Source organism: Chaetodon auriga, chromosome 20 (assembly GCF_051107435.1).
Source record: "Chaetodon auriga isolate fChaAug3 chromosome 20, fChaAug3.hap1, whole genome shotgun sequence".
Classification (NCBI taxonomy): domain Eukaryota; kingdom Metazoa; phylum Chordata; class Actinopteri; order Chaetodontiformes; family Chaetodontidae; genus Chaetodon; species Chaetodon auriga.
The window spans coordinates 16329895-16351002 of record NC_135093.1 but is presented as its reverse complement, the minus strand read 5'-3'; the positions used below and the strand labels follow the sequence as shown (position 1 = coordinate 16351002).

General features: G+C 42.4%; 3 protein-coding genes and 1 non-coding gene across 5 annotated transcripts; 3 read left to right on the top strand and 1 right to left on the bottom strand.

Moving 5' to 3' along the window:
• Positions 1 to 138: 138 nt before the first annotated feature.
• trnar-ccu (transfer RNA arginine (anticodon CCU)) lies at positions 139 to 211 on the bottom strand. Its single transcript has one exon. It is a non-coding gene; the product is annotated as a tRNA-Arg (tRNA).
• Positions 212 to 637: 426 nt separating this feature from the next.
• On the top strand, positions 638 to 2398 carry cby1 (chibby 1, beta catenin antagonist). 2 transcript variants are annotated; one of them, XM_076760232.1, is made up of 5 exons: positions 638 to 742; positions 994 to 1092; positions 1347 to 1452; positions 1601 to 1713; positions 1921 to 2398. In XM_076760232.1, the coding sequence occupies exons 1-5, from the start codon at positions 737 to 739 to the stop codon at positions 1999 to 2001; spliced, it is 405 nt and encodes a 134-aa protein (XP_076616347.1). In that variant the 5' UTR covers positions 638 to 736; the 3' UTR covers positions 2002 to 2398. The 2 variants fall into 2 exon arrangements, with proteins under 2 accessions (XP_076616347.1, XP_076616348.1); XM_076760233.1 differs by having other exon boundaries at positions 661 to 827.
• Positions 2399 to 3190: 792 nt separating this feature from the next.
• On the top strand, positions 3191 to 7274 carry pdap1a (pdgfa associated protein 1a). The gene is made up of 6 exons (XM_076759016.1): positions 3191 to 3375; positions 4412 to 4494; positions 4573 to 4650; positions 5019 to 5143; positions 5259 to 5410; positions 5920 to 7274. The coding sequence occupies exons 1-6, from the start codon at positions 3363 to 3365 to the stop codon at positions 5952 to 5954; spliced, it is 486 nt and encodes a 161-aa protein (XP_076615131.1). The 5' UTR covers positions 3191 to 3362; the 3' UTR covers positions 5955 to 7274.
• A 1425-nt stretch (positions 7275 to 8699) lies between these two features.
• Positions 8700 to 20579, top strand: sh3bp1 (SH3-domain binding protein 1). The gene is made up of 18 exons (XM_076760617.1): positions 8700 to 8975; positions 12119 to 12161; positions 12501 to 12605; positions 12694 to 12770; positions 13184 to 13295; positions 13755 to 13831; positions 13911 to 13998; positions 14097 to 14165; positions 14325 to 14415; positions 14518 to 14654; positions 15050 to 15161; positions 15502 to 15583; positions 15667 to 15747; positions 16366 to 16479; positions 16835 to 16932; positions 17607 to 17775; positions 17977 to 18341; positions 19993 to 20579. Exons 1-18 carry the CDS (start codon positions 8926 to 8928, stop codon positions 20277 to 20279), a joined length of 2157 nt encoding a protein of 718 aa, XP_076616732.1. The 5' UTR covers positions 8700 to 8925; the 3' UTR covers positions 20280 to 20579.
• Positions 20580 to 21108: the final 529 nt, after the last annotated feature.

The following is a 21108-nucleotide window of genomic DNA, read 5'->3' as shown; positions in this document are numbered from 1 at the left end:
TATGGTTACTTCCATTTAGGGCGCCGGTGAAATGACAGTTTCGGTTGCTCTTTTACTTGGTTGGTGCATTTACCGTCTCTACAATAATCCTTACGATAGTCCGTGAATCAACTTCTCTTCCCAGAGCTAAAAACGAACCACCCCAGATGGGACTCGAACCCACAATCCCTGGCTTAGGAGGCCAGTGCCTTATCCATTAGGCCACTGGGGCTGTCAGAAGAAGGGGCGGGGTCACAGCAATTTATGTCGGAAGTTCTCGTCTCATGGCAACCTGCTTTTAACTGTATTTTACTGTTCGCAACCTCAGTTTTCAACACGCTGAGTTTCTAAAACAAAGTCACTGTTTTCCCAATACTTACAATACGTGTATTCTGAAAAGACCGCTTGGAAAGCCGAGTGTTGCGATCACCATGGTGATCTGTTTACGTTATATGGATGATTCCATTGTCTCTACTAAATAGGGGTGTTTAAGTTATTGTAATGCAAGTTTGACTATTAAATTATGCATACGATGCCCTATATACATTATTAAAGCGATCTACTATACCTCAAAAGTCTTAACCTTGCTGTCGTTTGCAAATCCCTTCTAACTGCTCTATATTATAGCAGTGCAATATTTCAACGTAATCTCTTTCAGACAAATGGAACTTTCACACCTGCGCAGTTGGAAACATGGTTTTGTTTGGAGAGGACGGGATTTCAACCACCACGTTAAGAATTTGAATAAATAGTCTGTATGGAGGTAAATATGTTAGCTATATATTTTCAGTGACACAACAACTACTAACCCACCTGTGACGCAGTCGACAGTTTCTATTAAATGTCAGGTATGAGTAGCACACCTAGCGAGTGTTAGCACACCTAGCATTAGCGCGGTAACGCAACGTACCGTTAGCAACGATAAACGCAAAAGTTACTCTGGCTATGTGATACTGCTGTCTGTAAAATGCTGATGCTAATATTACTACCATTGGTGTTCCACCTTTAATACAGGACCTTAAAAAGTCACTAAAGATGCCGCTCTTTGGAAACACATTCAGTCCGAAAAAGACTCCACCTCGCAAATCTGCATCTCTGTCCAGTCTTCACACGGTGAGTTTAATTGAACCTTGTGTTCTTTGGCAGCATCATTGTCCTTAAGACACGGTTTTGATAGAGAGCACGAAGGGGTGTGTTCAAATAAAGCAAATACCGTGTCTCATTGATTACTTATTAAATCTACACCTATCACTCACTAAGATGTGGATTGTTCGAAAGATGTTGCAACGTCAAATTGTGTTACCTGCTTTTAATTGGGTGTGTCTGCTGACCGATCTGTTGTTTTTTCATCGTCTCACCCCTTTAAGTTGGATCGCTCAACTAGAGAAGTGGAGCTGGGTCTTGAGTATGGACCTCCTGTGATGAACATTGGAGGTCAGAGCTGGAAATTTGAAGATGGACAGTGGATTACAGGTGATGACTTCAATAATGAACACAGACCAGTGCAGCGGCTTCCTTCACTGCAGTAAAACCTCACAATTTTGTTTTGCCATATTTGCTGCACCTCTATTGGTCTTTGAATGGCCACCACAACTTTGAATCTTTGTTTTTGTTGAACCAGAATCTGGTGGGAATGCATCTGGTAGAGAATTGCAGCGGCTTAAGAAAAGAAATGTACAACTGGAGGAGGAGAACAACCTCCTGAAACTAAAGATTGAAGTTCTCTTGGACATGGTAAGAACTGAGCAGCTTTGATTGTGCCCTGACATTCTCAATAAAATGAAAGATGCAATGTAAGTCTTTATACACTGAGTTCTGAGCTAGCTTTATACACTAAGCTTGCTTAATGCATTTCAGTTCTACACTTAATTGCCAGTTCAATGGTTGATGTAATGCAGTGTCTTGTCAAAGCTGTTAAATAAAATAATCTTGTCCTTCTAGTTGACAGAGACTACTGTAGAGTACCACCTGATGGAGAAAGAAGTGGAAGATATAAAGACTCAGCATCGAAGGAAGAAATGACAAATCTGATCTGATGCCTCCATCATAGGTTATCTTACAGAGTTTGAATTTGTTGTTGAAAAATATTTTTACTTTTCATTTTGCTCATAAAAACAGATGTAAACTGTATAGAAATAAAAGTGCTCATGATTTTTCTCACAATGAGAAATTTTGTGTAGATCTCGGCCCAGCTTGCATTTATTGAAAAAGCAGGTACCATTGAATCAGATTTAGTGACTGTTTTTATTTGTTTTGTCCTGCATTTGTTTAATAACCATGAAAGTGAAACACCTGTGAACGTCTTTGTTCAATACGCAGCATATTTTCTACATCTTTTAAATCTGTATTACAAGTATAGGCCAACATTTTCTTTTCAAGATTTTGTGTATTTACTGTATTTTCTATTCTGATTAAAACTAAAAAAAAAAAAAAGGAAGCAGTTTTGTTTATTGCCATTTTTTTTAAGAATATTAATAATAATAGGAATAATGTAATAATATTAACTACTTACTGGATTAAGACTTTGAGTTGTAGCCAGTGACACATTCACAAGAAGGGATAAAGACAAACTACACATATCTAAATCTGAGGTTTTAGCATAGAACAGAATAGCATTTTGTTAACTATTTTGACTTCCTATCCAGCTCCACATAATTTGTGAACACTAATGTTGTCTAAATAATCCCGGTAATTTGAAAATTACCTCGGGAACAGTATTTTGACAAAATATCTCAGTCCTCTTACTGGCTTTTTCAGAGCTTTTGCTCCCAACTCAGCGAAATGACCTTGACCAAAAAGTTTTTGACAAAATCCCTGGAATATTTATACAATATTACTATGAGATCACATTTAGTACCGATTTTAAATCAACCAGCATCTACAATTTAGCGTTTTTATTATCTGCATCACCAATATTCTTATTACACGGTAGTATGACCCATACTATCATTTAATGATCAATTTCTGTACCGTGTGAAATTTAGTTAGGAATTTCAGTGTTTTCGTGTGAATTTATCTCCCAAAGTTTGATTTTCGGTGGAACAGCGCATAATGATATCCTTTATTGATAATCCATTGTCACGCGTCTCTGTCAATGAAAGGTACGGCCTTTTATGAATTGGTTTCTCTGTCTTTCGCTAATTGGTGCATGTACATGTCAGTTAAATGCTTGTTGCAGCGATTGGTTGAATGGTCCTAAGCGCGCAGGCGCAGGCTGTCGTGAGTGAAAGCAGCGTCTCGACGCTTGTGCTGCCGATAGCGGGAGAGACGAAGTAGTTTCTAGTCCTTTCTGTCACTTTAAACCGTCAGCTTTGCTTATACAACTGTCAGATCATTCCGACACACAGTACCGGACTTCATTTGTGCTAATATCATTTTTGATAATGCCACGGGGCGGTAAGTACTGAAGTTCATGGAACATGCTAAATTTTAGCAGGCTAATTGTAGCTAGCGAATTGTTAGCTAGAGGAGTACGTATTCCCGTTTAACTCTCACATGCTCAGCTGGTAGCATGCTAACCGGTTAGCGGGGTGTATTTGCGGCTATGAGCGATTCAGAAAAGACAGAAAATGTATCAGTGGTGATTAGTTAATGTCTTCACGTGAACACATCTACTAGCTTGTTGGTAATTTCAACATCTATAACATTTGGAATTCTAGATGTTTTTGTCATTTGTGTTCAGCCGCCAGTACCATGTGCACTGCAAACCGCCTTAGCTCACTAGCACAGAAGTTATTTATTTGCATTTAGTTTCATTCCTGCTAGATGGCGATAATTATTATTACCAGATACTCTCAAATTGTCTTTTTTGTTAAAGTACCCACTAGCTATGTGCCTGCCTATGGCTGCTTTCGCCATCGTATCCGTGCATAACACTCACTTGCAATGACATTTGCCGGGGAAAGGAGCTGGCCCCCAGCGAACGTCATGCGTGTCTGTCTCATCCCACCACACACACACACACACACACACACACACACACACACACAAACAAACAACGCACAACACATACAACACAACACACACTGCCCCCGCTCACACTTTGAAATAACAAGACATCTTAAATGTCCAACTCTAGAGGTCTGAACTGTACTGCAATCTTATGTGTCCACATACATGAGGTGCAAATAATAATACCTGTATCACTTAAAGCTACCCAATCTTACATCACAATCTCTGACTTAAGAAATGGTCATATTGTCTAGTCCAAGCATCTCAGCATCAACAAAAAGCCTTATTAAGGCAGTATGTATTCAAGGACCCTGTATGTAATCATACTCCATCGTATGGTGTTACTGTTCTGGTGTGGAGGTAGCCTGAATCTGGAAGTGTCCCTGAGCTGAAGATGACTCAGTTAACTTGTAGCATGAGTGTAGACTGACAAACTTCAAAGAAGGATGCAATTGATTTACCTGTGACTGCTTTGTTACAGGGAAAAAGGGCCACAAGGGCAGAGGGAAGCAGTTCAGCAACCCTGAAGAGATCGACCGGCAGATGAAAGCGCAGAGAGAGCTGGTGAGTGAAAGACCTTGATCGCAGACGTAGTATTACCTTCAAATCAGGTCGGGTGTGATTGAATGTGTGTGTCAACAGGAGGAAAACGCTGGCGCAGAGAAAGGGAGCGCTTCAGAGTCTGAGGAAGACAGCAGCAGTGAAGATTCTGATTCTGAGGTGAGTGAGGGGCTACAGAGTTGACTTGGTCGAGCTCTTGATGGTAGAAGTTGAATATTGCCTGAGAGGTTTGGATTAATCTTTAGTGTGTAAGTGAAGCTTTAGTTTGATTTCAGGAATTACTTCGTGAGAAGATTTTTAATGATGTATTAAGTTTAAATTTAATAGTTGTGCTGACAGCATCCTGACAAAACACTATTAACTTTTGGCCAGAATGTGTTTGTAAAGAACAAACAAAGGATGTGTAGAAGTGGCAACCGTAGCAGGTCGACAAAAAAAGCTTCCCAGCCTCTGCCAGTATTTACCAGCTCTGTCCGGGCAGTTTCATGTCTCAGTGATGGTTTATAGGTGTTTCTTTTTGCACACAGTCCAAGAAGAGGAGCGGAGTGGAGGGGCTTATAGAGATTGAGAATCCCAACCGTGTGTCTCAGAAGAGCAAGAAGGTGACTGAGTTAGACATGAGTGCTCCCAGAGAGCTGTCTCGCAGGGAGAGGTGGGTGTCACCCAGTCACTCATTTGTTATTGTGTTTTGTTTTTGCTTCTGAAATCATACGTTGTCCTAAAAGCTTGAAGGTCTTATGTGCGTGCGCTCCTGTTCTCTCTGTCAGAGAGGAGATAGAGAAGCAGAAATCAAAGGAACGCTACATGAAGCTCCATCTTGAGGGGAAGACTGAGCAGGCCCGAGCCGACCTGGCCAGACTGGCCATCATCAAGAAACAGAGGGAGGACGCCGCCAGGAAGAGAGACGAACTCAGGAAAGGTGAGAAGACAGGACAGCAGACGCAGAAAACAGCGTAAAGTCAAACCGAAGGATGCACTGATCCACGACCAGTTGGTCAGGAATTAAAATACCAGTATAAAGCAGTAAAGCTGCATCATGAGACCAAAATGTGAGCATGCCATAGAGCCTTGGAGCTGTGTGGTGGCCTTCTCTGATCATTGTGGGGTACGGTTGGGTGTTGGTTCATTCACTTCAATCCAAAAATCAGGCCATTATAAGCGCTTTTTATAAGACTATTAGCTCATTATCTACATGAACAGATTCATGTTTGTTTCTGTGGCTTCCAGGATGCTTTTAATCAACGAGTTGCACTCTGTGTAACAGTGGTGCTTTCACATCACAGAGGGGAGCTTAATGCAAATGGCGCCCAATTGTGACCCGATTCATTATTCTTCATTCTGTGCTTCTATGTTTTTTAATGAAATTTTTACTGTTTTGAAATTCACCTTACAAGGTTCACTTCTTTGCTTCTTCTTCTTTTTTATCAGAAAAAGAAGCTGAAGAAGCCAAAGGAAAGCACTAGTCTTCATCCAAAAGCTTCGACATGCACTTCAGTCTCAGAGGGATGGCGAGAGAGGGAGATGTGGAGGAGGAGAACGGGGAGGGGACCAATTCGAGTGGCATCAGATCAGGGGTGCTCCTGAACTCCTGTCCCTCATTTCAAATCGGAGGGGCGTGGGTCTTCCATGACAGCGTGGTCAGGACAGGGAACACGGGTGGAGCAAGGCGGGATGAAGAGGAATGCAACATTTGGGATGCCTCTAGTTTTCTTCAAAAAGTCTTTTAAGAGGAGATGAAACGCAGGTTTTCCAAGTGCTCCACTCCCTCTTTACTCTTCCCCACCCACCATGGTTTTAATTCTTAAGCTGCTCAAGTTATTTCCACACATTTTGATTTATACATCTTTACAAGATTACCTAATACAAGTTTACTAAATGACTGGACAGATATTACAGTGAGCGTGCATGAGGATTTCTTTGGTGCTGCACTTTTCCTGCCGTCTCGCCTGTTTTCGTGAGAAGGCAAATCAGTGACAGATGGAGAAAAGAACACTATTCAGAGGATAAACTGATATATAGGAATTATACAGTGTAGTTTAGTATTTGTGGATATATTGCACAAGACATTGGTATCATTTTCTATAAGATTTAAGTTTGTTTTCCACCAATCCAACCATGACTCATATATTCAACTTTTTTTTCCACCAGCTTATTTTGTCCCAGCGTTGGTTTGAGCCCCTTTCAGAAGAATTCACTAGTAGAAAAGTAGTAAATATTTAGCTTCTTTTGCTTCTTTCATGGATATTTTCCCCAAATCTACACTTTGCTCACTTGCTTTACGTCATTGCTGTCAGTTTAGAAGTGTTTCATGTGTTCTGTACTCCTCTCAAAGCACCAGAAATATTACTTGAATTGCCTGTGTTAAGCATTTTAAGTTGCTCAACAATCAGTGCTGGAAAGCATTGACTCAAGCTGCCTCAGTAACTGTGGCCTTGCCCTGTTTCTGATGGGATCCTCTGTGGTTCTGAAGGAGGGATTGTGTCTTTGTTGCCTTTTCAAAGTTTACACAAGACCAGTTCACTGTCTTTCTCCTGTAATTAAAGTGAGCTTGTTAGGCACACATACACGGCTGTGCATCATGAACTGGCAGCTCAGCATGTGGCAGGTTTGGAAATGCCTCGATCAGGAGAACAGTATTCCCTATAACATGGAAGTAGCTCCGAGAACAAACTGTCAAAAACCACAAAGTGTAAGAAATGCAGCCCCAGCATAAAAATCAATTCCTCAAGTTTTCCATCATGTATTTGAAGTCATTTTTAAGAATAAATTCATTAATAAATAAATGACTGCGCTGTGTTTTATGTTCAAACTGTAAATGCTGTTTTGTTTTTTTTGTATTTTTTCAGTCGCTCATCTTAAAGCCTCTGGAGTTTGTTGTTCTTGCTGTTCACTCTGTTAAGTGTCTGTTTGATGCCGCTCGTTTGAAGCAGACTGCTGGTTCTCTGCATTTTGCTGTTGTCACCACTAGACTGCAGCATCTGACAGGAAGCAGCTGCATCTCCTGATGCACTGTCAACATCGAATGGAGACATAAAACAATGAGGATTACAGTTAAACTAATGAATTACATCTGATTTCTATCTTATCCCAGTTGTTTTATTTCTAAATGTCCTTTATTCATAAAGCCATGTCATCAGAGTGTCTTTTCTCTGTCAGTACCCTGTTTGTCTTCACTGACATAACAGCTGGAATGAAATCCAAACATAGTGCTATAAATATACACAGATCAGCCGAAGTGAATAATACTGATCATCTGGTTGTAGTGCACTGTTCTGCTGGGAAACCTGGCATTCATGAGCACGTTACTTTGACATGAACCACCTACCTAAGCACTGTTGGAGACCCCCTTCATGGCAACTTCACAATTGAAAGGATCTGCTGCTATTGTCCTGGTGCAAGACACCACAGGACACCTTCAGAGGTCATGTGCCTATGCCTCAACCAATAAGAGCTGCCTTGGTGCCATGAAGGGGATCTCCACAGTATTAGTAGTTTTGAAAAGAAGCAGGATGAAGCAACGTTTCATAACCATGGTCTGACTTTTAAAACTTTAGTGCATCATTTCAGTCGCGTGACTCTGTTGCATATTTACTTTGTTGTGTGCGATTATGTTTTTCATGCTGTCATATATGTAATATGTAACATTACGCTTCTGCAACGATCTGTGAGATGACTTCACCTCAACTCAGATGACGTGTTCTAGCATGGTCTGAGGAACCGTGAACAGACAGAGTGATTAAAGCAGGAACCTCAGGCACTCTGCATCTGCAGTGTGTTACAATGAACTTATTACATAGTAAGTAAAATGTAACAGCAAATAGATAATGTTGAAAAGTTGCAGCCAGCAGCACTGATAGTTTCCTCTTTTGGTCTTTTCACATCCTTTTAGCATTATGTTGTCAGAAATTAAGAAGTACATACTAACCACAACCTTCCAGAGGGACATTTTAAGAGTGTAAGCATCACTGCGGTATGCAAATGTCTGCTCAGTGTTACATAAAGAATATACTTTTTTTTTTTCTGGAAAACTAAATTAAAATCAAATGCTCTGCCATGACACCTCTATGATCTCGGGGGTTAACACCAAATCACCAAGTGTAGAACTGTCATTGCAGGTGTTAGAGCAACCTCACAAAATTTCTCTTCCCCTTTGCAGCTGACATTTCATCTCTGCAACTTCCTCATTGGCCTGTGTTAGATGTGACTGAAGAGCGCACTCCTGAAACAAGAACCAAAAGTGACAGCCCAAACACGCACACACACACACACACACACACACACACACAGGAACAACAACCACAGCGGCGATCGGACTGTCCCTGATGAAGTGAAGGCCGGACCCTGTGTGTGGACCTTTTCGGAGCGGGATATCTTGTGAGGCTGAGCAGGGCTGAGAAGGTCGGGTGGAGAAGCTGGTGAGACTCCACTGCCAGCATGCTGCGGCAGTCTCTGAGCATCCTGAAGCAGCTTGGCTCAGCGGTGAAGTGAGTGCTTTAATCTGATACATATCTCCTCTGATTTTTGTAGAATATGCTGCACTGAGGCTGGAATATGCACAGCAAGGCTCTCACGCTCACATGCACACTGAACCCAAGCACTTCTAAGAGCTTGTGTGAACCCAAATGTGGCATGTTTTGGTGGTGGTGGTGGATAGGAATTTGATCTGGTGATTTACACATGACCACATCAGGTTAAGAAATCGTAGTTTAATTGATTTAACAGTCTCAGGGATTGCAGTGACTGTAGTCACACAGTGTTTTAAAGTGTCACCGTGCAACTTTTGACTGAAGAAATAACACAGTCTTCCTCTTACAAATGAAAATTTGCTTGCATAAGCAATAAAACGCACCCTTGCTCAAGGCAGTACGCTGTGAGGGTTTGCCGCCACACACTGCTTGGTCTGGTATGACGGTAGCTTACGGTAGATAATGCCAGCTGCAGATATTGTCACTTCCTACACTGTGACTTGTGTCACTTTGAAGCAGCTGCTGTGAAGCAACATCGCAAAGTTTCTGTGTTATCGTTAGAATGGATCATTTCATTTGGAAAATCTTTGAAGGCTCATTTTATTTTCCTCATACAAACTTTTATGGACTTTCAGAAAGTGTGCTGTGAATCATTAGCTGCTAGGCTGGAGAGGTTTATATTTCAATGCCACGTTCTGCTTTGAGAAATGTTGAACTCTGCTTTGGTTTTCATGTTCTCGTTTTCACCGTTGCAAACATGGTGTGTAAAGCTGGCACGCACACACTTACTGGTTCCTCTTTAAAGTGAAGCACGCTGCTTGGGTTTTTGAGGGAAACCTCAGGCCTTTCTACTTGTGAAAGCCAGAGAGGTTCAGCAGAGTGCACTGAAGTTTGTGGTGTGTTGTGAAGGCAGTGGTTGTTTCAGGGTTGGTACTCTTTATGGTGCTGTGGCATTTCTCTGAGGCAAAGTAAAACTTTTACACACGTAAAATAATTAATCGCATTTTTTTTTTTTTTTTTTTTTTAATTAAATTCAAGCAACTTCATCATCAAAAACCTTCATGTTCCTCCATGAGCTAAACAGGCTGAGTACCTCTGATCTAGAAAGTTTTGCATGATAGTGATGAGTGGGTGACCAAATCACACCTAACCCAGCTTGGTTTCCTTGGCAATTAGCTGCAGCAGTGCTAAAAGTGTGTATGAGCGTGCATGTGTGTGTGTGTGTGTGTGTGTGTGTGTGTGTGTGTGTGTGTGTGTGTGTGTGTGTGTACCTGTGACTCACTCTGGTTTGAGAATAAACATGCATGAGCATGCATCTGCAGCAGAGCAACGTGGGCTTCAGCTACCACAGCAGCGCTTCACACAGTTCTCAGTTTAGACTGACGCGATGAGATAAACACACATGTACAAAAATAAGACACATGCACACACTCGAAGTGCTTCCATCTACTGGACCTTATGTATGCAATCAAAGCTGCTTTGGACACCATAGTGTGACAACACATTGATTCTGATTAATATATCAATTTCTCTGTGTTGCTGTGGTCAGGGTGTAACCTCCGTTATATCAGCACTCCGCACACACCTCCACAGACACTTTTACTTTGCTAACACAGCACACAGCACGTCAGCTCACATGTTCTGATGTAATTTCACTCAATGTGGAATCATTTTTTTTTCCACCTCAAAAGGAAGTCGAGATGAAAAAAGGAATTGCGTGCGCTTCAGAAACATTGGGGGGGTTCTCCCCTTTGTGTTTTGAAACATCAGATGTCAGGTTCACTGGAGGAAATAAGACGCCCCACCCTGGAGGTGCTCAAGCTCATCTGACCTCTCTGCAAACTGGGCTGGGCTTCCTTTTGGTGTGACACCACCTTGAAGGTGTTCTAAGAGCTGCAGAGGAGTTTGTTGAGTCTCACCTCTCTGCTCATCCCGCTCCCTTCTTCTTCTTTTTTTTTTTTTTTTAACGGTTGCCTGTCGCAGCAGAGACCGAAGAGGAGTTTTGGTGCTTCAGCCCCTCCTCTCCTCTGCTGCTGAGCTAAAACCACAGCTGCAGCCCTCACACTCCACCTTTAGGTTGCTGGCTTCATGGTGCTTGTCATTCAGGTCTAAAAATGTCCTCATTTGTCAGCTCAAAGCCGAGGAGGTGTACTTTTATTTTAAACTGCAAAGCCTCTGCAGCAGTTTATATCTCATTTTTATGCAATTATTATCAGGCAGCTTGTAAACATTTTGTAGAATCCTGTATTTCATTACCATCATTATTACATCAAATAGAGCTTTCAAATGAGCACAACACTTATTTCTGTTCGAAACCCTCCATATGCACAGTATACGACCCCAAGGAGGCCTTTTCAAATGCCTAACAAGCAGTTCAAAAACCAAAGATATCTAATATGCAACAATATATATCAGAGTAAAAGCAGCAAATCCTCACACCTGAGAAGAAGCTTGATTTTTGCATGATGAATGACTTTAACAGTCATGATAGAGGTTAAAGAAACAGCTCTAAACAACAGTTTAGAGGAATCACTCAACATTTTGCTTATTTGCTTTCTTCCACAGTTGGTGATTCACACCACACACACGTCTGTACGCTAAACCTGATTCACAAGATCGCCAACTTGCAAGCTGCTCTTTAACACCAGCATCCAGTTGGCTTCTTTTAGCATAAAGCCTGGTTGCTGCGCCCAGCCTTCAGACATGTTAGCTGTTCACAGAGTGCTGTCAATCATCTCATCTAACCCAAAACAGTGACAAAGTGTATTTCCCAAAATGTCGTAACTCTTCCTGCAAGTCATTTTCAAGCAAGACTAGCAACTGTTCTCCAGTTCTAGCTTCTTAGTTGAGAGGACATGCTGCTTTATTTTCTCTTATTTGATAATAAGCTGAATATTTTTAGGTCTTGGATTGTTGTGATTTTATGACATCACCTTTGGCTTCAGGATATTATGAAGGACACTTATCAAAACTTGCAGACAGTGAGCCTCAGACTGTGAATGACCCAGACTTATAATGAAATCCATTGTAAACTTGTAAATTGTAATGAAAGGACATTTGAATGTCAAAGCTGTTGCTGGATCATTTTTGAACAGTTAATTCTGGTGCTTTGACATGTTTACATGTATATTCACTAACTTACCCCACGTGCACCTCTGCAGATCACAAGATGCCACTGAACTACTACACGAGGACCTGGTTTTGGTGAGAAAAAGAAAATAATTCTCCTATAAATTACTCATCCACAAATAATTTGCTTCCATTTCATTCGATTTTAATTCAAACTTTTTTATTCCATGACTTTTAGAAGGTAAACGCACCTCATCTCAGCTGAAACTTGGTCTTCAGTCTGACATCATTCTTTATGGTGTTAAGTTTATATCACACATCATATTTGATATTACTGATATTTTGCTTAGTCACGATCAGCAGCACCACAACACCACTGACAGCTATAACAAAGCTTATAATGGCATGAAAATGGACATAAAAACACATGAAACGGCCGTAACTATTCACGTGTGTGTCTCCGACTGTCTGAAGGTGGAGCAGCGGGTGGAACCGGCCAAGAAGGCGGCTCAGGTCCTTCACAAGAAGCTGCAGGGCTGCATGCAGAGTCAGCCAGGGCTCGAGGCCGAAAAACGGATGGTACTGAAGCTACTGGGTCCACGAGGACAAGTCAGAAAAGCATTTCATCTGCTCCCTGAAGGTGTTACATCTGCTTCTGTCTCCACAGAAAAAGCTCCCCCTGATGCTGCTGTCCGTTAGCATGGCAGAGAGCCTCAAAGACTTTGATGCAGAGTCTCCAATCAGGTGAAAGCTTTGATCCTCTGCAGTTGTCCATCACTCCGTGCTCTGAACTCCTGACTAGCAGCCGTGTTGACTGCTGTCATGTGAAAACCTCATGACTTTAGTGCAGTGGTTTTCAGTTCTGGCTGAACAAGAAAGAGGATCCCACATAACTTCCAACTAGAATATTTTTCATGATGCATGATTCATGATACACTGGTTTGGTTCTTGCTGCAAACTCTCCACACGGAGCCAGATCCTCATGTGTTTGTGTTCAATAGTTTCCTTCCAACACATTTCTTTTTCTACAACTTAATGTAGATAGGTATGTTTTTATAGGTTTCACTTCTCACATCTGTCTTAAAAAAATGACTCTGTGTGTGTGTGTGTGTGTGTGTGTGTGTGTGTGTGTGTGTGTGTGTGTGTTTGTGTGGCAGGAGGGTGTTGGAGATGTGCTGTTTCATGGAGAAGATGCTGGCCAGCATGCTGGCAGACTTTGAGATGAAGGTGGAGAAGGCAGTTCTGGAGCCACTCAACAAGCTCAGCGAGGTGGGAGTGGCTAACTGCTGTCACACTATAATACACACCAAAGCAACACGTTTGTGATACAGTGTCACACAGTTCGAGTTTCACAAAGGTGTTTATTGCACTGTTATTATTATCATTATTGTTATTATTTTGTATGTATTCATCTAGAGGTCTCATTGTTCATTTCAATCCCTGTATGTTGCTTGAATAAATGCATGAACAATTAGCTGCAGATGAATGGAAAAAAAAAAAAAGCCACATTGGGCATGAGGCGGGGGACCAATGGTGACCTGTCCAGGGTTTAGAGACAGACAACCATTCCTGCTCATACCTGCATGTCTTTGGACTGCGGGACTAAGGTGGAGCTCAAGGAGAAAACTCCACACAGAAAAGCCAAAGAAAATAGCAAAAATATTAAGAATAGCTCTTGAACCACTTTGATCTTCAATAGTTTTACTGTTTTTCCCTTTTACCCTCTAGGACGATCTACCAGAGATTCTCAAGAACAAGAAGCAGTTTGCAAAGCTGACAACAGACTGGAACAATGCAAGAAGCAGGTGAGTTATAGAGCCTCAGTGAGGGTGTTACAATTTATGCACATGCACATTTTATATTTTTGTATGTGGTTGTGCTCAGGAGCCAAGCCAGCACTGGTCCGCAGGCAAAGCAGGACGGGCTCAGGGAGGAAGTGGAAGAAGCTTGGAGGAGGTTGGAGAGCATCAAGGTACCAGTGTTTCCTGCAGCAACCCGTGATGTTGAGCAAGACACTGAACGTGGAATCAGTAGCTTTGACTTCTGACCTCTGCTTTTCTGTCTCTGTAGGACCAGTACTCTGCAGATCTGTATCACTTTGCAACCAAGGAAGAAGACTATGCTAACTACTTCATCCGTGTGAGTTGCAGTTGTACTGGCTCGTTTCCTTCTTAAATGTGCAAACTAAATAATCATTTTGTCTCACAGTAGAAGTATGCACATAGCTGGAGCCTAACCACAGACTCAAGTGTATCCATCAGTCTTGGAAACCCCCTTCTCTTGTTTCTCTGACCATAGCTTCTGGAGCTGCAAGCAGAATACCACAAAAATTCACATGAGTTCCTGAGCAAAAACATCAGCGAACTCAAAGAGAATCAGAGTCAAAAAGGTGAAGTTAGTTTGAGCCTGTCCATTTATTTCCTACTCCGTCATTCACGCGCTCTGTTTACACGTGCTCTTTTGTCCTTTGTGTACTTGTCTGATTCCGCAGGGCCACCGATAAGCCTCTCTAACCAGAAGGTCTACGGGGAGGCTCTGCTGTCGCATCTGTCTCAAAGCAACAGAGAAATCGCTGCACCCATCCAGGAGTGTATTCACATGCTGCTCAGAACAGGCATGAGAGAGGAGGTGGGGCTGCCAGGGATGAGACTATAGATTACATATGGAAATTCTGCTGAACAGTACCTTTACCTTTCAGATTACTCCCACACAAAGCTTCAGTGCATGATCCCAGCATACAGATTTGAGGACTTTCCTAGCCTTTATTCAGACTTTTATCATTCTCAGGTACTGCAGGATGTTGCTGACTTTTCCCTTTTAAAATGTGTATTGTAATGTGTAAAAATTAGCACTAAACACAAACTACAGCTGAGACAAAGGGGAATTCATTCATCCTGCAGGTATTTAAAGAGAAACCTAAATAGTAGCGTAGCTGGACCTGACTGCTGCTATCTCCAGCTCTCCCACTTAATCACTCTTCTTCTACGTCTTTGTCCCGGCCCTCTTCCTCCATCGTCCCTCAGGGTCTGTTTCGTCTGGCAGCAGCAGCCTCCGTGGTGAAGAAGCTGAAGACCTGCTTGGATCAAGAAATGGTCGACCACAGCGAGTTCAGCATGGACCCTCATGCTGTGGCCGGTAATGATGTGTCTATTTAATTTTCCTTTTTGTTTCCTCTTTGTGGAGTTTGAGTTTCTGGTCACCGCTCAGCCAACGGCCCACTCTGATTACCCAGTTCCTCTTCTGTTTGCTCCAAATACAGCCGCTGCTGCAGCTTCCAGTAATGTAAAATGCTTAATTTCCTGTGTTCCAGTAAAAGCTTTCATGAGCTGTGTGAGAGTGAGAGAAAACAGCCAATATCATGACAATATCACGACTTATAAATTGTTATTATTAACAACACAAAATCGGTAATTAAGTCATGACCTCAACTTCTTTAATTGCAACCTGTGATTTTTCTCTGAATGTGCTCTGACAGGAGCTTTGAAGTGTTATCTGCGAGAACTTCCCGAACCGCTAATGACCTTTGAACTCTACAGTGACTGGTTTAAAGCGGCAGGGTGTGTATGACATCGACATTGTTTATAATTCATTTCGCTGTGGTTTCAGCCCAGGTTCTTGAGTTTGAGCTCTTTCTTCACAGGGAAAAAGACCTGACAGAGAAGCTGGAACAGTTCCGAGTACTTCTGAAGAAACTGCCACCGGAAAACTACAACAATCTCAGGTGTGTACACATTGGGTACTTGTTTTTTAAAAAATTTCATGAGTGAATGTCAAATTTGCATGTCATTTGGGCAAAAACACATCTCAGAACAGTCAGCATTTCAGAGGAGAAGAAGATCCTCATAACCAGCTTAAATTGAATGCATTTTTAGCCACACCAGCAGCTTTATATAACAATGTTACTCTGCTGGTCAGTCAGCATTTTTGGCCCAGACTGAAATGTCTCAACAGCACGATACACACATTGAGGGTCCCCAGAGAGTGAAGCGTACACCACTGACTCGAATGATCCTCCGACCTTTCCTGTAGCACCACCTGGAGGTTGACCTTTGGGACTCTTTGTGAACTAATGCTACTGTAGTTGGTAAATGTTATACCTGCTCAACATTGGCATGTTAGCATTGTCACTGTGAGCATGTTGGCATGCTGATGCCAAGTATGGCTTCACAGAGCTGCTAGCACAGCTGTTGACTCTCGTCTGGGTTGTCCAGAGGGTTCTGATATGGGATAAAACATGTAATCCAGGAGGCACTTTCATCCTCTGCACTGGAGCGCACCATAAGTGTTAGCCATTTCTGGGCAGCTTCTCAGATACTTATCCCCTCTTTCTCCCTGTCAGGTACCTGGTCCAGTTCTTGTCTCTGTTGTCTGAGCAGCAGGCTGTAAACAAGATGACACCCAGTAACATTGCCATCGTCCTGGGGCCTAACCTGCTCTGGCCACGAGCTGAAGGGTGCGTAGTGACCAAATCCCTCCTTCTGTCTTTGCCCCACGTGTGCTATTATCATGTTTTATTCATGTTCTGTTCTGTCAGCTCTTCCTCCTTCTTCATCTTTGTGTCATAATATGAAGAGCTGAGCATTAGTGAGATCTTTTATCAACAGCTTGTTAGCAGATAACTTTTTTTGCAGTGAGGATTGTTTTGTCGCAGGAGATTGTACTCTGAGTGGTTAATTTTTTGTTTCCACATAGATTAACAGTTAGCAGCTTTATTTTTGATTTTAGTGACAGCCTGGTTGAATTTGTCTATGAAACGTAACCCTCGCCTGTCCCATGTGTCTTTCTTCTCTACCCCTCCGCCTCTTTAGAGAGGCTGCTCTGTTTGACATGGCGTCAGCTTCTTCAGTCCAGGTGGTGACGATCATTGAGCCTCTTATTCAGCACAGCTCCAGCCTCTTCCCTGAAGGTACACCAAACACTGCTGAACCCCCTTTATGTGCCACCAGCATTAATTATTTGAAGGGTTATTCTGGTTTATCACCAGACAGTATTACCAAACATTTTGGTGACAACAGGCAGCTGTCATTAGCTTTGGTATTACTGCATATGAAACAGGTTTTTTAAGACGGTGATTTTCATTTTTATTTCCTATTTCTTCTCTTTTTACATGTCTAAGAACTAACATAAAAAGCAGTTAAGGTAAACGGTGCCCCCCGTTTAATGTGGTGAAATGATATTACAATGTACAATAAAAAAAAAAAAGAAAATGAAATCTTGTGGTACCCTTGGCCCCTCCTGAAGCCACCCCACGGTGCTGCTGAACCCACTCTGGAAACTGTTAATTTGACCTTTATTCAGACATAAAACTGAAAGTCACTGCACACATTGCACAGGAAATGCTCACAGCTACTGGAGGCACAGCAGGTCCAAGCTGAAGCAGGAAGTGTGTCTGTAAAAGAGACAGTTTGGGTTGTTTTACTTTTTGAAATATATTTAGCTTACACGTTATTTAAAACCTGTCTGATCCTTTGATTGCTCCTATTTCTTGTCCAATCAGACTTCTTTTAGCGATATCAGATCTCCACAATGCAATTGATCAGTGTGATGCTAGTTGCTGTTTTTTCCCTTTCTTTTGGTTAGCTGTGTCCTTTGAGATCCCCGAGCTTCCAGAGGTCCCGGATGGGGCCCTGCCAGCTCCTGTTTCTCAGTCTCTGATGTCAGAAAAGGACCTACTGAGGAGAACAGTCTCCTCTTCATCCACAGCCTCCTCCTACTCCTCTTATCACCTCCCTCTCTCAAAGGCAAACAGGTACCACTCTTTGAGGGCAGAATTCACAAACTGAATTCACGGTGCAGCCACAAATCATTATTAGGATGATGGCACACTCCTATATTATGGCATTAGAGGGTTAAAGCAATGGCAGCAAGAGATGACCGTTTAGAATATCAAGACCTCATTCCTGTATTTTTTTACAAAAAACATGAACTGCTGTCTATTTCTGTCCATCAGCACAGCCTCTCAGGACAGTGGTAACTTCTCGGTGAAATCTGGCTCTGTGAGTCGCAGTGGCACCTCCTCATGGGCCAGCCCTGTAGCTGAGACAGCAGCACAAACCCATCAAAACACAACATCCAGCAGCTCATCCTCCGTCAATTCCAGCCCCGTCGTGGCCCCCAACACTTCCACTGCCTGTAGCTCAACAGTGAACCTGGGTCCACCCCCGCTTCCTAAAGTGACAGGAGCAGCAGCAAACCCAGGTCAGAACAGGACTTCCGCTCAAAAGCAGTGCTCGGATCAGGGCCAGCTGGATCCAATTTTGGAGGCACCTCCAGACTCTCCCAGAGCATTCGTGAAGATCAGCTCACCGTATAAACGTAAGTCAACGTCCACTGTGCCCAAAGGCCGTCCCCAGATGTTGACTTGTTCAGCAACGCAAGGAAGTCCAGCTTTTTAGCATTGCATTTTCGTTAATTTAGGGTACTGCAAGGGACATATTTTTCAAAGAATGGTGAGAATTGTAGCAGCAGAGGCTGAGCTATCGTGACTTTTATTTCCTAGTGTGGGTCAAGCTCCAAAATCACTGGATCCTACATTTCCCGTTATGCATATCAATACTGTCTTTTGTTACACCAAAGCCAAAGTAACACATATGACAGCGCTCCTCGTGACCAGTAAACCCATCTTCATGTGTGACAGCATATTTTCCTTCAGAAGCAGCAGCCCCTTATTTCATTCTTGTTTTGGGTCTGAGGGCTTCCATATCTCAATTTGGTAATGTCCTGTACAGATTCTTTACTTCTACCCTTTTCCCCTCACAAAGTCAAAGTGATGGCTTGTTAGGTCAAGCTGTCAGAGAGAAGATAATATACTGCTCTTGTTGTAATAACCAGGAAGAACACAGGAAACAGGATGTCTCACACCACTGACCAAAATACCAGTCTCTAGGGTCGTGCGTCATCTCTCACATTGTTGTAACTGCCTCACTGGCGGGTTGAGGCTGAAATACTTTCCCTTATTTTGGCTCAAGTCTTCTCATCACGATATGTTTGCCTAACTACAAAACAGATTCTGATGACATCTGTTTCTTACTTTAAGTGTGATGTTATCTGAAGTTGAGCAGGAGTGTTTCACTGACTTTGCCATTACAATCCTCTGAGGTATTTGATAATGTTGAGTACAAAGCACTCGGTACAGCATGTACCTCCACCAACATTAAACAATTCTCCAAATTTTACTATAGCTGGTCTTCCAAGATTGTTTTTCTAACCCAAAATAATTTGAATGTAGCTGCCAGTCAGACAAATGTCAGACTTCCTTCCTTCAACGTGGTAACAGAGCAGTGCCCGTCTAAACACTGACAACCATTTAAAACTGGAAACCCAGTCTGTAGATATACTTATCACATTGATTCCAAATTGTTCATTGTAATTTAATACATTTTTGGTTAATTTAATTCCATTTTGTATTTATGTCAAATGGGCTGCATCTAATAATTGCACACTGTTTCATCGCACTTGTATATAAAGTTCAGTTTAAAGTGAAATTAGGTCACTCCTTCTAAACAGCTGCCACTGTGACCACATTGTGGCAACCATGCTAAAAAAAAATACAATGCTAAAATGTACAGAACCATAGTCAGTAAACTGTGCCAATTATGCAGTAAAATCTTTGAAAAGTTAGCTAACATCAGCTACCGTAAGCTCCTGGTCATACCAGACCAAGTGGCAGCAAATCCTTTGAGTGTATTAAGCTTTTCATTTGTAAGAGGAAGATACTGTTTCCTTTTTCAAAAACTGCATCATCTCACTGTGATACAGTGATTTGAAATAGAACATTTACAGCATCAGTGCTACATGCTAGTGGACAGCACTGCTTTTTGAAAAAAATCTTTTGCCACTTTTTCTCCTCTGTTACACAAATAACGTGTATTGTCGATGACTGTTATGCATCACAACCCTTTCTTAATCTAGTCGCTCTCACGTGCCTTCCTTCTAATCTCACTGTCTTCCTTTTCTCATCCTACAGCAAAACGAACTTTCAACGTGAACAAAGCTAACCAAGGTAATGAGCAGCTGACAGTTCAGTTCTCTAAACCCAAACCTCCAGCACCTCCCAAGCTCCAGGCCCCTCCGCCCCCCACCAAAGACCCAAAAGCCGCGGACACAAGGACCCAGCCAATACCCGCACCCCGAGCTCAGCCGGCCAACCTCAAAAAGCCTCCCCCGAAAAAGCCTGGACCCAAAGCCCCAAACTGCCCCCCACCACTTCCTCCACCTTCACAGGCGAAAGTGGTACCTTCTATAGCACAGTGAGAAAAACGACGTGTGACATTTATGAATTGTGAATTTTTTTTGTTGCAGCTCTTAAAGAGGAACTTGTCTTGTCTTTCTTAACCTCTGGTGGTTTAACTTTTGACCTCGCTGCAGTGATGAACAGATATACTCTAGGGCACTGTGACATCACTGTCGGGTCAGGTTACAGCAACCAACCACGCCTGTAAGGGACGCTAGCTGTGGTCAGTGGGGGCAGCAAAAAAAAGTTTTCAGGGCTGCTGATAAGCTACTCTTTAAAGGGCCAGTGTGCAAGAATCTATTGGCAGAATATGGCAGAAACTGAATAGTATTAAATTCCATTCCATGTACCATCGTTATGTTTTCATTAATGTATAATCATGTGTTTGTTACCTTAGAATTAGATCTCTGTATCTACACAGAGAGTAGGTCCCCTTCCACAGAGTCCACCATGATACACCACCATGTTTCTACAGTAGCCCAGAACAGACAAACCAAACACTGACTCTAGCACCCATTGTGTTTTTTAAAGAGTTTCGTGCCCACCATAGGTTCTCCTACATGCTTGGAAGGGGAAGTTGAGGTGAGAGGTGTTCAGTTGGTCCCAATCTGCCACCTCACCACTATATGCCTCTAAATCCTTCACAGTGGACCATTGAACATGTAACATGGAACTTTGTATTGCCTGGTTGGTGACGAGCAGCTGTGTATTTTGTGTAAAAACTTCCCCTTGGATATTGCCAGTCTGTGCTGTTTAGTCCCATCGAGGACTCATTTTAAGACAAAGTGCTGCAGCTTAGTTAAGTTTTTGGTCTACCAACGTTTGTGTAACCAATATCATTTATTTATT

Excerpts from the sequence above, each read along its gene's own strand:
- cby1 (XM_076760232.1), top strand. Across the intron at positions 1,093-1,346 it reads CTCTGTCCAGTCTTCACACG|TTGGATCGCTCAACTAGAGA; the intron begins GTGAGTTTAATT and ends CACCCCTTTAAG. Across the intron at positions 1,714-1,920 it reads TTGAAGTTCTCTTGGACATG|TTGACAGAGACTACTGTAGA; the intron begins GTAAGAACTGAG and ends TTGTCCTTCTAG.
- pdap1a (XM_076759016.1), top strand. Across the intron at positions 4,495-4,572 it reads TGAAAGCGCAGAGAGAGCTG|GAGGAAAACGCTGGCGCAGA; the intron begins GTGAGTGAAAGA and ends GTGTGTCAACAG. Across the intron at positions 5,144-5,258 it reads GAGCTGTCTCGCAGGGAGAG|AGAGGAGATAGAGAAGCAGA; the intron begins GTGGGTGTCACC and ends TCTCTCTGTCAG.
- sh3bp1 (XM_076760617.1), top strand. The coding sequence starts at position 8,926 with ATGCTGCGGCAGTCTCTGAGCATCCTGAAGCAGCTTGGCTCAGCGGTG. Across the intron at positions 13,832-13,910 it reads TGGAACAATGCAAGAAGCAG|GAGCCAAGCCAGCACTGGTC; the intron begins GTGAGTTATAGA and ends GGTTGTGCTCAG. Across the intron at positions 16,480-16,834 it reads CTCTGGCCACGAGCTGAAGG|AGAGGCTGCTCTGTTTGACA; the intron begins GTGCGTAGTGAC and ends CCGCCTCTTTAG.